General features: G+C 37.7%; 1 protein-coding gene across 3 annotated transcripts in view; it reads right to left on the bottom strand.

The window, feature by feature from the left end:
- Positions 1 to 14,834, bottom strand: part of rnf145b (ring finger protein 145b) — a 29,938-nt gene extending 15,104 nt beyond the window's left edge. The window contains exons 1-6 of one of the 3 annotated variants that reach the window (XM_084137133.1): positions 14,492 to 14,834; positions 14,338 to 14,386; positions 12,788 to 13,005; positions 3,038 to 3,146; positions 2,790 to 2,881; positions 864 to 1,099 (exon numbers count right to left, since the gene is read on the bottom strand). In XM_084137133.1, coding sequence (XP_083993259.1) covers positions 864 to 1,099; positions 2,790 to 2,881; positions 3,038 to 3,146; positions 12,788 to 12,971 — 621 coding nt within the window. In that variant the 5' untranslated portion in view covers positions 12,972 to 13,005; positions 14,338 to 14,386; positions 14,492 to 14,834. Of the gene's footprint in view, positions 1 to 863; positions 1,100 to 2,789; positions 2,882 to 3,037; positions 3,147 to 12,787; positions 13,006 to 14,337 lie in introns of all 3 variants that reach the window. The other 2 variants (XM_084137134.1, XM_084137132.1) reach the window with 2 other exon arrangements.
- Between the last annotated feature and the right edge of the window lie 170 nt (positions 14,835 to 15,004).

Genomic DNA, 15,004 nt, shown 5'->3' with positions numbered 1-15,004 from the left:
CTGTTGCAGAAAATCAATATCACATTTGTAATCATGCGACTCATTTTGACTTCCAATATCGCTCAGAACTAAAAACTAGGGGGACTTGGATCGTGAAAGGATTATGTGAAAGGAAAACAATTTGTCATGAGGATGCAAGAAGTTTCAACGTTCAACATGAAACTAAATAATAAGACTTTACATATTGATTTGCTACCCTGTCCTGGGTTAATGCTGTCACGCATGCTGTAGTTTACCGTGCCGAGCCCTTACATATGCTGAATCAAAATTATTAGTTTGCAAGAATAAATATTAATAAGTTTAGATACCTACATTCGCTGCAAACATTCAATCACTTAATTCTTAGCGCCTGCAAGTGTGAACCGCAAACACAAAGCATCACTACGTCTCAAAATACTTCTCTCACGGGACAAAACTCAGCGGTTCAGAACATATCGCTTTCTGCTAATAGCGTTTCGGACTAATTATAAACTGTTTGTTCAATAAACGAGCATTTTTTAACAAAGAAAGAATTTCAGGACAACTGATACTTTATCTAATTTTCCATGTTTTGCAGGACTGGAAAATTGTTCCTAAATTTTACAATAAAATTTTTTCCTGCATTTATGATCAAAATGCAGCTTTAGTAAACATAAGACTTTTTTTCAAAAAAAAAAAAAAAAAGAAGTAATTTGAACACCATTGTGTATTTTTTTCTATAATATTTCCATACAAATTTGATTTGACAAAACGATTTTCACCTGCTGTGTGGAAAACCTATTTTTAGCACAATTATTTTCAAAGTTTTGAACACAATGCTTTTTCTCAATCACATGCAGAGTTTCTTAGTATAGGATCACATGAGAAAAATCCCGCAGTCGTACCTGTACCAGCTCTCTGTAGGCAGTTTTGGCCAGATTGTAGGGCACCAGCAGGTTGGCGGCGATGAAGTAGAGCACCTCCAGACCGGTGAAGATCATAGCAAAGCGGTTGATGAAGACGATGGTCTCCAGGGGCACGAGGCACAGTCTAGCCACTAGGGGGAGCAGGTGTGCAGAAAACAGCCAGATCTGTTTGGTCTGCATGACGCAGGAACACAGCGTACACACCACAACCTGACCTGAGGGAGAGGATTGTCTTACTGAACAAACACAAACGTACAGAGAAAAATCACACTAACACACCTCAATGCTTTCTTTAAAATGCTGCTTTCAATGTCCCTCCAATGTAATTGGCTTTGCTGTGTTGACATGGCAAATAAAAGACTTAATTTGACTTGAATGAATCTTTTTGTGCTACTTTGCTACATCGCAAATAGTCACTGTAACGCAGTCGATTCACACAAAAGACTTGATTTACAAATGGCGTTACCAAGAGTTTCTCTTGCGATGTTGTTGCCAAAGGGGAGTAATATGTGTGCTCTGTGTTCAGTGGTGCCACTGACATGACTAATCATGAGGGCCAAAACCAATAGTTGTTTTATCTCTGATCTTCATTTAGCTGGGCCAGCAAAGATTACAGATTTCATCTATGAAGTTTTTCCATTCAAACTGTGCTTCATTTCAAGTGAAATGTGGAAACTATCCTGCAGTGCAGCTGTGTTTGTGAACTGTGCTGAACATATTAAAACTTCTATATAATACAGATTTTTTTTACAGGATTAATATTTGGATACTTCTTACAGAAGTAAATATCTGTATAAACATGACTTCCGCTCCCAATCTTTTCAACAAGACTTTTCCCAGGATTTTTTAAAAAGTATTTTCTGCAATCCTTTCAACCAGTTGTAATATTTTACAGCTTTAGAATATTTCATAACCATTATATAAATTTATGTTACTTTCCATTACGTTTATGACTATTTCTGTCTTGCCCAAACATAAAAAAAAGTGTGTGTATGTATATATGCGCATGTATGTGCATGTATGTGTGTGTGTGTATATATATATATATATCTGTGTATATGTATGTGTGTGTGTGTGTGTGTGTGTGTGTATGTATTTATATTATATTATATATATATATATTTCTACTGATAAAACATTTTAAAACTTACAATCTATTTTAGCTTCCTAATCCATTTAATCATATTATAGAAATTCCAATTTCCCGAGCCTAAAAATCACAATTTTTTCCCAGGTTTTCAGGGAATTTTAAATAGTAATTTGCAGGAACCCTGTATAACGGTTTGTTTTGCTGTAGCTGAAACCAGCTCCATAAACCGAAGCTCCTGCAGCGTTACAGAAGCACTGTTTTTGTGACGTCCATTACTTCCTAGAAGTCTGAAAAACACTCCCAGATGAAGAACTGAACAGAAACACATTTGGCTATTTCTGTTCTGTTCTCAGTGCTGCTCCAATTTGAGCTTACTCATCTTTTAATCTGTATATGCCTCCTCTAGAACCCATGTTAATAAAAGCTGATCTGGCAACATTGTACTGGGTTTTACCACGTTGAGATGAAGTTTCACTTCCTTTAAAGCAGTGAAATCCCTTATAAGTGTATTTAAGGCAGTTTTTCGTGGAAAGGTTTGGTTGCATGCCATTCCATTTCTAAACGCCTCATTAGTAAAACTGGAAGCATTTCACAGGCCCTCTATTCATTAGCAAATTGAGCACACTGAGATCTAGTTTCTTCTCTTTTAGACTCTGTGCTATAGTTCAGCAGTCAGGTTTCTTTAACAGCAGGGGTGGGACCCGAAGTTAAGTAATACAACACCAGTTGTACTCGTCCCTAATAACGCTTCAGGAACAAACACGGCAGTGAAGAAGAGAACAAAATGGAGTAGTTTCGGAGTTGAAGGTATGTACCGATGAGCGCTGTGGTAAAGCGGTTCATAGACAGGGGCTCCAAGTAGAGGGGACCCTCGAAACCGGATTCCAGCTCTGCGCGCACGTAATCCCTGCAGGAACACCAGACATCATGAGACATACTAAACAGTTGCATTAATCTGTTTTACTGGTTCTCAGTGACATTGCAACTAAATTTAAAAGCAATGTGTCATTTCCTCTCCACATCTTAGTATACAGTCATGCAGAAGACCGCTGTGAGCACAGACCTAGAAAGCTGGTGTCCAGCGAAGAGCAGAAGAGCTGTGAGCACGTAGAGGTAGAGCTGCACCAGGTGCTGCCGGGGTAAAGTCAACAACACCAGGCTGAGGATGTAACCTGAACAAAAGGGAATCTCAATTACTGACACCAATAATTATACAAAGATATGTATTGAATTACATATCATATAAAAAAAAAAATACAAAAAAAGTGCTTATGCCATTTTTATGCCTTAAATAAAATAAAACACAAAAATAAAGTTAGTTTGATTTTAAATTATTCATTAGAGTCAGTGACAAATAAGAGCATCCACAATAAAGAAAAAAATCTTTAAAAATGCAAAAAGTTAAATAATATATGACAAGTTAGAAACACACTCTTTGCACTCATGTTGGTTTCATATGGTTTTGCAAAACTTTTAGAACATTTTTAAAAAAGGGTTTATTTAAAGGCACAAAATGTAATTTTCGCCGCTAGAGGTCGCTTATCCAAAACAAAGGTGTATAGCTTGAGGCCGTGAATGAGAGTGGATTCATGGGAGTTGTCGTCTTCACCTCCACAGCCGATTGAAAGGAATCCGAAAGAAAGCGAATGTATTAAAGGGATACTTCACCTCTGAAAAGATGAATGTGTATTTAAAATAGGTCATTTATGTAGAAGAAATGTGAAGAAATTTTTGAATTTGGAGCTTTCTAGACTAAGAAAAGCCAGAAAATGTATTTTTGGCTTATGTGGATGAAAGACAACAACTCCCAGAATGCACTTGCTTCGCTGCCCTAGGAGGCCACTCCCAAGCCGCGCCTACTGGTAAGAGAGCGCAGTTGAAAACAACAAGGCTAGGCTACTAGTGAGTCTCCGTGACGAGTTTGCCCATGATTTCGAGATCGCCCAAAATGTCCGGGATTCGGCTTTTGCGTTCTACAGTCGCCATTCATCATGTTTACTGTGGCGAGCTGGACGAGGCTGAGGGCCGCGGGAGAACGGCGCGAGGCCGGTGGCGTCTTTACTGAGAATTTTCTTAGCAATGGTAAAACGCACATCAACCGATCACTTGTTTAGCGTTCATGTAAACACTACATTCAGATTCACCAATCGGAATGAATTCAGTTCGATTGAAACAAAAGGTGTGCATGTAAACAATGAATGGCGACTGCAGAACGCAAAAGCTGAATCCTGGACATTTTGAACGATCTCGCCTGCCGGACAAGTCCGGGAAAAGGAGGATGGTAACCCCTACTACTCAGCTTTCTCCTACTACTCAGCTTTCTCCTACTACTCAGCTTTCTCCTACTACTCAGCTTTCTCCTACTACTCAGCTTTCTCCTACTACTCAGCTTTCTCCTACTACTCAGCTTTCTCCTACTACTCAGCTTTCTCCTACTACTCAGCTTTCTCCTACTACTCAGCTTTCTCCACAGAACAAGAGCCTGTTAGCTTAGCTTCCAAAGAAAGACGGCTGACACTGTGTGTACATTCTGTGAGTGAGATCCCACCCTCTATGGGCGGGTTGAAAACATGCGGAACAGCTCCTCCAACTGGCTGTAGTCTTTTGCTTCTGGCCAGAAAATCCTCCGATGACGCAAAATGACGATTTTTGCGTCAGAGGATTTTTTCCAGACAAAAAATATATAAATCTCTCGTCTCAGGGGGATATGAGGGTGGAAATCACGGTAATTCGAAAATACTACAGGTTTTCTACTAATACAAAGCTTAATGCTAAATCCTGAAGTATCCCTTTAAAGTTTTACTAACGTTACCGTGGTATGAAGCAGGGCGGGCCGAGAGCCCTTGGAGTTGCTAATGTGAAATACCTGCGATACACACCGGTCTCGAGTTATGCTTATGCTGCCATTGGCCACTTCCACTCTTTTCGTTGCGTATGTGGGGTAACGCATCGCTGTTTTACATGGTTAAAGCAATCATACTAAATACATTTGAGTGTGTTGAAAGTTGTGTTATAACTTTGTGCGTTCACTCGGTGGCTGGTACGAGACACTTATTGCACACTGCAGTAAACTAGATCCATATCAGAAAAACAAATAAAAACTGGATGACTCGTGTTGCTAAATGACATGCAATTAATTTTTAAATATGAGGTCATTGACAGGTGATGCAATGACATGGTCCATGTCCTGGTTAAAACTGCTGATTTCTCCGGATTTAAACATTGTTGGAAACGATTGGGATAATGTAAGTGCACAAGTCAACAAAATTATTCTAGTGGTTTTGGATATTTTAATCTAAAAATCGTACAATATTGTGCCTTTAATGACTAAAATGTGGTGTGACCATCATGTAAAAAAGTATTGTGTGTGTTCATTTTCCTTACACATTTAATACATGTGAGTGTACGCACCTCACTCATTCTCAAAAGTTTTAAACACTTTTACCTTGATTTTTTACAAATAGCATGAATCCATAAATAGCATTGTTTTGTGAATTTGCACCACGACACAACCTGGGTTTTACAGGTTTTTACAGGAGCCTTCAGTTCTTATTGTATCGTTTTCCCGCTTCATGTTGGTCTCACCACATGACTTTGATTTGGTAGATGAAAGACAAATAATTTAACAAAACTTCCCAACTTCTTCTTAATATCTTAATACTAAAGATTATGCCAAACTACTTAAGATTTTCTTTTTCATTCTTTTTTTTTTTTTTGCTTCATTATTATATTAGGACAGTTGTATGACCTTACATTTTGTAAAAGTATTGTTCAATGTGAGCATTTGCTATATTACAATACAAGACTACATCTGTGTTATGAGATATTAACCAAATTAACTTGCTAACGCTGGTGATTATGAAACAGAATACCTAAAACAGTGGGATACAGCTCTGGTTTTTACTTACAATGCTGACTGAAACTGCTTAAGGATACTGTTACAGCAAAAGAAAAGCTATTGATTTAATTTAAATCCCATGGGATTAAACGGCAGTGTTCAACTCACAGAAAAAAGCCTATAGCTATAAATCAGGAATAAACATTCGGGTCAAGTAATGGGTCGATGACACTGGCGGTGGTGAGATCTTTATCGCAGTAGTAACATCTTCAACCCTGCCTGTTTAACAGTGTCAGCAGTATCTGTAAGCCACACTAAACATGAAAGACTGTTCAGGCCAACAGGAAGTTATATCACACACCACGACGGTTCATCTCCAATACTGGCCAACACTCCGCAAATATCTTTAACTGAATGAACAGCTCAGGGAAAAATTCTACCATAAAGCAAAACCTAATTTGTGTCTGGCTAGCAAACAATCGTCCTTCTTGTGGTTGTGTATCTCCGCTGCACCAAATATGCAGAGAGAATCCAGCCGATTCAAACAGGCTGAAATCTAATATACTGCATTGGACAGCTGGGTGAGCATCTAGCTTGCAAGGGATCATCTATGAAGCATTTGCTGATGCTTAAATCATTCCACAAAGTGCAGCGTGAGAAAGCTAGTCTAGCTCTGCGACATTAGTTTATAGGTGTGTGTGTTGGAAGCAGCTGTTCTCTCTATATTGACTTCACCCACCACAGAATGATTATGCAATTGTTTACTTGGGTATGAATTCGCAATTGAAAAACTAAGCATAGCAATTCTCCGTTTTTGGGTAGCCAATTATAAATCAGACTAACCAAAATGTTATAATTATTATAATAATAATAATGAAATGTCATCATAAAATATTATATATAAATTAAAAAGTTAACATTATTTGCATAAAATAAAAAAGAAATACTTTACACATTGAATACTTTACAATAGGTTTAAAGGCAAAACACACCAATATTTGCCAAAGGATGAATGCACGCCTCTTTAGTTTCTGTGGTTATTCAGTGTTACGTCCTGTGCGTCGAGTCTACGAGGCACAAATCAGCATCACTGAAACCTGCTCGGCTGGATCAAGTGTCCAACACAGGCTATACAAAAAGACGGACAGTGAGGAGAGAAAGGTGTGGTAGAGATGTGTGCAAATGTTTAAGCCATATATGTTATCTGTAGAACTGGATCATACTGACAGCGTTTAGCTGGAGGTCACAGAGACACTGTGCTGTTGGTTTTAAGCAAACATTCTGTATCATACTGTATCAGGTGGTGGAAGTGTGGCATCGTGTCGATAGTAGTCACGTTAAAATGCATGATCGCATTTGACACCTTCAGTGTGAAAAACCTTCAAAGTTTCCACTTAACTAACAATGCTGAAGAACGATAAACTAACACAGAGCAGGCCTTTGACATAAGCTCGATAAACTCACTGCACGCCTCGTTACTTCCAGGCAGCTTAGAAAATAAGTGCTTAAGAGGCATTTATTTTTAATTAGAGAATTACTTCTTATAGGAATTCGCATCCTTGTCACTGGATTTTTGGCAGTTTGCACACTCAGAGATAGGGTTCTGGATAAATGGAGTAGTTAAAACTGTATTTGCAATGCAAAGTCTACAGGCAGCTGGATAAAATCAGACACCAGAATGTACTACTAAGCGTTCAACAATTCATTCATTTCATTAAAGATCAAACCGCTGCTGGACATGACGCCTGCGACAACATGATCGAGTGTATAATATGTTTCTGCTCATTTTAAACCAAATTAAAAATTAAAATTTAATTCTGTTAAAAAAAAAAAAAATTCAATTTAATTTATTAATTTAATTTTACAATATATAAAATTAAAATGTAATATTAAAAATTAATTCTGCTCAAATTAAACCATTTAAACAGTGGCTCATAACTTTTTTTTTTCATGACAGATTTATTCAACATTAAATAAGACATCATTAATAGGTAAAAATCAAATTAATATGTGATATAATGCGAAATGCTGCTCCCCAATGTTGTTTTTCTAGCTAACTAAGTAGTGGCGGACCGATATTGATTTTTTTTTAATGGATGATGCCAAAATTTTACAGATCAGGGTGGCCGATATAAAAGCCGATATACATGATCACAGAGTTTAATTTAAAGATGCATGCATGAGAAAACTTCTAAGTTTCGTCAAGGGAGACTGCTTTAAGAACAGAAACCCAAAGCGCTGTAAGAAACTTCACTTAGCACACCATTATCTTTGTGTCCCTGCAACATCTGTTTCGGCGGAGCGTGTTTTCTCAGCAGCCGGCCTTATTTTGAACCAGACTGAGGAGCCAACTTTCACCCAAACGTGAATATTCTTGTTGCTCTCAACATGAGCATGTGAAACAATACAAAAATACACTATATTTGTAATTAAAAGCATTTGTAAACCTGGTGTCACAGAAACCTAAAGGTCTCCCTGATGTTTACAATTAACACAAAAGCTCAAAGGTTTAACTCTTGAGAGAGAAGAAATTAAGACATAATTATTGTCATTTTAGTACTGTAGTGTAAATTATTTGATGTACTTCTGAAATAAATAAAAAAAGATTTTGCAGTGCAGGTGTATTAAAATTGATATAATTATAATTAGGGCTGCACAATATATCGAAAAATTATCGTTATCACGATAATAGTATATGCGATATCCGTATCGCAGAGAGGTGCGCAAAATTGCATTTATTTTATGTGCCAAGCATTTGTGTGATGCATGCATGTTTATCCAAATTCGACCAATCAAATGGGGCCTTACTATCTTTATACCCGCCTCCCCAGTAGGGATGGGACGATTACCGGTTTCACTATAAACCACGATAAAATGTACTGACGGTTAGTAATATCATTTCAAATTTAATTATCATTAAAACCGTGTTTGATTATCGCGATTTTAGATCCTGTTCAGCCAGCAACAGTCTGACGCAATGTTGTTGCAGCGGAAGGCAGTGACCGTGCTCGGGAGATTTTTCCGCCTTTTAAGAGAGCCAATTCTGAGGTGTGGTCATATTTTGTCTTTAACAAAAGTCCAGAGGGAAACTTAATCGAGGATGGTCACCCTGTCAGCAGAACATGCACAAGAAAAAGTAGCTGCAATAGAAACACTTCAGATCTGCCGAGTCGTCTTGTGTGAACCATTACACTGTTGTAGCCTATAGCGAACGCAAGGCAAGTTAACTTTGACCTCAATACCAAAACTACGTCTGGGAAATAATTGGGCATAAAATGGTGTTTTAAGTTGAACTATTTTATATCAATCACTTGAAATAAACGTGAAGCTCCCGCAAAGAAAAGTTCGCAGCAAGTGGCTTTGAGCCAAAGACGAACAAACAAGTTCAAACAAGACTATTAAGAGTGACATTTAAGGGATAATAATTTATATTCATTATACACTTATTACACCGATTTTTAATTTTTTTCCAAATTAAAATCTTACCTGTTTATAAATCCATTATGTTCAGCGTACAAAACAATCGTTCAGACAAGATGATCACAACAATATTATCAAACTCTGTAAACAATAAATCAACTCAATTTAATTTTCAATACATTTAAAAACGGAGACGCAAGACGGCAAGTTGTATTTGAATGAAACGAGAGCGCGTCCGTTGCGATACATGGTGTAACGTCTGTCAGAGAGTTTGGATACTGCCCAGATACAGATACTTTTATAGATGTTTCCTCTCAGTTAAGCACACTCTTCACATACATGTCGAAGAGCGAATATTAAAAGGGAAAAGAAAACACTCTAAAACACGCTACAAATCAAAGTGGAAGTAAACACATTATAATAAAACAACGGTCAGCAGTAGAGCGATCGCGCTCACATAAAAACAGCATGCATACAATACCGTACGCCATTGAAGAAGTTATCTTAAAGGCACATCAACATTCATGTCATGAACACTACTTAACACTAGGTGGCCGTTACAATGGATGTGCGCGGTGTTATAATGCGTTGCTATTGAACGACCGTCATTATAAGGAAGGAAATGCCACATAATATAATCTTACTTTAAAAAGTGCATAGAGCTGCTTGTTTTATTTGTTGTTTGTTGATTTTCAAATATAAAACTTGTTGAAATGTCTTCAGTGTGATCATCAACTCTTTTTGAACACTTTCATCTCGTTTTAACAAAACCGTGATAATATTGATAATCGCGATAATTTTGGTCACTATAATCGTGATATAAAATTTTCATACCGTCCCATCCCTACTCCCCAGTAGGTGCTATTATGCTACTGGCTAGATCGGGCCCAAAGGGGAACCTAGTGGCTCAGAGCAGAGAGTGAAAATAAAAACTAATGGCGGGAGTAGAGACAAGCGAGGAAAATAACAACAGGGAAGAACCTGTGCCTAAAAAGATCTGTACGTCTGAAATATGGCAATATTTTGGCTTCAATAGAGAAGACGTGTCATAAATATAGGTACTGTGTAAGGGGCCGTTCACATATCGCGTCTAAAAACGCATGGAAAGCGCGGGCGCGCCGCTATCTCCTTCTTTCCACAAGCGCTTGCGTCTGTCGTTGCTATGCAACCATGACCTGCGTGAGCTTGCGGAATTCTGAAAAGTTGAGATGTTCTCATCTCGTCGCGGCATAGGCGGGCCTGGAAAAATGTGCTTCCATATTGAGCGCGCGCCTGCATTTGAAATAACGAATTTGCACGTGCAAAAAAAACGCGATATGTGAAAAATTTTGGCCACGTCCAGAGGAAACTAATCTCCACAGTCATCTGGAACGCAACCTCAGGGAGTTATATGAAGACTTCAAAAAATGTAAGCCCAAATCTACCAAAACTGCTAATGAAATGCCAAGTAACAATAACAGAGTCTCACAGACAACCAAAGTGTTGCATGTGTAACGTTAACTCCTTGTGAAAAAACTGAGATATTCTTCTGAAGATCAGAAGAATAGCTATTAGCCTACTTGTTTATTTTAGTATGATCTTTACATATATAAATGATTAAAAAAAACTTAATAAAAATAGCATTTCTCTAGGGAAATGTTATATCACAAGAAATATCGTTATCGCAATACTCAACAACATCGCATATTTTCCCAGTATTGTGCAGCCCTAATTATAATTTTACATTTTATTATATATACAGACCCTTTCCAAAAAATTTGAATATCATGAAATTTTTTATTTATTTCCATAATTCCATTCAAAACGTTAAACTTCCATAGATTATAGATTCAGGGCCCACAACTTAAACGATTTCAAGTATTTAGTTGTTTATTTGTACATAATTTGGGATTCCAGCTCATAAAACCAACGAAAACAGGATTTAAAAAAATTAGAATATTACATGAAATCACACAGTAATTACACAGTGATACCATGGTTATTTTGGCAGTGAGGGCAGGTGCAAATCCTGCTGGAAAATGAAGTCAGCATCTCCATAAAGCTTGTCTGCTGAAGGAAGCATGAAGTGCTCTGGAAATGTCCTGGTAGACGGCTGCGTTGAGTGGACAGCACAGTGGACCAACACCAGCCGATGACATGGCTCCCCAAACCAACACAGACTGTGGAAACTTCACACTGGACTTCAAGCATCTTGGATTGTGTGCCTCTCCATTCTTCCTCCAGACTCTGGGACCTTGGTTTCCAAATGAGATGCAAAATTTGCTCTCATCAGAAAAGAGGACTTTGGTCCACTGTGCTTTATTAAATCCAGAGTCAACGCAGCCGTCTACCAGGACATTTCCAGAGCACTTCATGCTTCCTTCATTTTCCAGCAGGATTTGCACCTGCCCACACTGCAAAAAAAACCAAAACCTGGTTTAATGACCATGGTATCACTGTGTAATTACTGTGTGATTTCATGTAATATTCTAATATTTTGAAATCCTGTTTTCGTGGGTTTTATGAGCTGGAATCCCAAATTATGTACAAATAAACAACTAAATACTTGAAATCGTTTAAGTTGTGGGCTCTGAATCTATAATCTATGGAAGTTTAACGTTTTGAATGGAATTATGGAAATAAATAAACTTTTCCATGATATTCTAATTTTTTGGAAAGGGTCTGTATTAAATTACATAATCCCCCTCAGAGCTATCGGGCCTGAGAAAACCGTTTAAATTTGATGCCAATTTTTCTGAATGAAATAACGAAATATTTCAAGGTATTGTGGTGAATTACAGCATTTTGACAACATTACTGCATAGCTACACTCTTTATTCCATCTATAAAGAGTAAGAAAAAAAAAAAAAAACTATGTCATTTGTGTCTCCTCCGCTTTTCTCTCTTTCCTCATTTTCTTTGACACAAACAAAACAGGCATCATGACACAGAATAGAGCTTAATTACAGCTTTTGCAGATCGATAGTTTAATTACAGCTTGAATGACTAACAACCAAGACCGTTCACATCATAAAAATCTTCCCAACTCCTGACTCTGCGTTTCCACTGGCCCATTAAAAGAGGACTCGAGCCAGAGTACAAACACTGCACTAGCACTCTGCTTTTCCTCAACAGAGAGCAGACAGCCAAGAAAACAAGCACGCCCACACACACACACACGACATTAATGTGTGTGGAACATCAGTATTATTACCATGAACAGAAAACTAGCCATGAAGCTACACTGTAAAATTGCATTTTTACATTTTATGAAGAAAAGACACACTCGAAACTCGCCAGGGCGTTGCTGCATTGGTATAATGGGTTGCCCACACACCAAGTCTAGACATGACAGATCCATCTTTGACTGTGTTGCCTATTTGATCACATACCAGGTAAAATTCATAAGTTAGATCAGTTAGAATAGTAATAACAAGAGGCAGCACCATCCGAGTCATCATTCATGTTTTTACCCATAATTAAGAGTCACGTGTCAGTCCTGTATTTGACAGTTCAATGTCATTCAGTGTTTGATGTATAGACAGGGAGAGGTTGCTTGTTGTGTTTTGTACATACCGACATAATGCAGGTACAGGGCTATATATTTGTACTGGAAGAGGGGGTTATTGTTGAGACTGCTTCTCTGGATCTTCTGGAAGAAGGAGCCGACGTCCCATCGGTACAGGACCTCTAGCAGCATGATGCTGGGGATCCGCAGACCCACGTTCAGAACCGCTTCCACACGGGTCTTCATTGCCATGACCAGCAGGGCACCAAACAGGCCTCGATTTCAACTGAGAGAGAAACATAGCTTTGAAGCCATAAATCATGAGAGCGACTCAGTCAAGAAGATAGGCAAATAAAGCATTTCAGAGCTAAACGGTCATAAACCTGAGTAAAAACAGTCTCTTATGCTCATCAAGGCTGTTTTTATTTGATCAAAAATACAATCAACAGTAATATTGGTAAAGATTATTACCATTTAAAAGAACTGCTTCCTATTTTAATGTGTTTTAAAAATGTAATTTATTCCGGTGATGTCAAAGCTGAATTTTCAGCATCATTACTCCAGTCTTTAGTGTCACATGATCCTTCAGAAATCATTCTAATATGCCGATTTGATGCTCAAGAAACATTTCTTTCTATTATCAATGCTGAAAACAGTTGTGCTGCTTAATATTTGTGTGGAAACTGTAATAACTACCATTTAAAAGTGTGGGTTAGAGAGAGAGAGAGAGAGAGAGAAAGAGAGAGAGAGAGAGAGAGAGAAATTAATACGTTTATTTAGAAAGGACGTTTTAAAATGATCAAAAAACAAAGCCATTTATAATTTTACAAAATATTTCTATTTCAAATAACTAAATGCTGTTCATTGAAATTTCAATTCATAAAAGAATTCTGAAAAATATATCACTGTTTCAAAAATAAATAAAATAATAATAATAATAATAATAAGCAACAAAAACAATTTCAACATTGAGAACACCACGGTTCTTTACGAAACCATGGTAATACAAGGTACTTTCAGTAAGTGGAAGGAACGACACACCTAACGTTACTTCTCTTATTGTTACCACAGGATGGAAGATCCACTACTTACATAACATGCTGCTTTAGTCAACAATAGTAAAATAACTGTGCTGTAAAGAGAAAATAGTGTTGAATTTCGCATCTTTAAACTCACGTGGACTAGTTATAGTTACGCCTGACGTGTTAAACGTGTTTGAACTGTAGTAACCCCGACACATCAACAGTCACACAGTTCAAAAAAGAAAAAAAGAAAAACGCTGGCGAAACACTGAACAGATAAACCTTACATAAACTAAATATTACACTGATAATACGACGAGTACGTGTTTAAACGTAAACCTGAACAATAATGATTGACTTTCATTGGCTGTAGCGAGTTTGCGCTAACTAAAGGATATATTCTTAATGCTAGTGATTCGTTCAACTTTATATATAACCGATTCAGTCTTAAAACATTAGCGAGTACCGTTTTTTGAGGTAAATGAGTTTAGTATGTAGCATTTAATAAGTAGTATCTGCTCGGCTAACAGCATTACAGAACTGTGTCCGTTATCCCCTTACAAATGCTACGATAATTATAATATAAATAGACTTACATGTTGTTTAATCACTTCACGCGGTTAGATTTCGTCTTGGGCTGCGCCCCTGGGTGAATATAAACCATTTTAGCTCAGACGTCTTGTTAGGCGTGCTCCGTTTGCTACGGTCAAATTACAAGCAGAAGAGAAGAAGCATCTAAAATTCACTTACTCCATCAGGCAGCCATTACACACACCGTTTGAGTTTCCACTGCGCATGCGCAACTCTGAACACCGAGGCTTAGCCACTAGAGGGCGCTTATCTTCCACCGATTCTACTATGGCGTAGGCTTGACGAATATTACGAATATAACGAATATTTGTATTCACAAATACAGTAGAGATTAGACAATAGATTGCTAAGAAGAGAAGGGAGGAATTGGATCGAGGGCCGAAATCGAATCTGAGTCCTCCGCGAGGGTTTCCAGATGAATACAGAGGCTGCTGCTACTGTCCAGTACCATCTCTACGGATCCGACAAAGTTATGAATGTTAATCAATCACTGACGTTCTACGTAATCTTCTTGAAGCTTCGTGACTTAATTAATATTCATGAGCCAAAGATCCGTAATTTTGCCTTCTCAATATTTGCACTCTCATCATCAGCAGACGGTCATATAATATTCGCGAATGTGTTTAGACTCTGCTTTTATATTTTTCACCACTTAAAGGGATAGTTCACCCA

Source organism: Abramis brama (assembly GCF_963993115.1).
Source record: "Abramis brama genome assembly, chromosome: 15".
NCBI classification, from domain to species: Eukaryota; Metazoa; Chordata; class Actinopteri; order Cypriniformes; family Leuciscidae; genus Abramis; species Abramis brama.
This window is presented reverse-complemented; position numbering and strand designations above follow the sequence as displayed.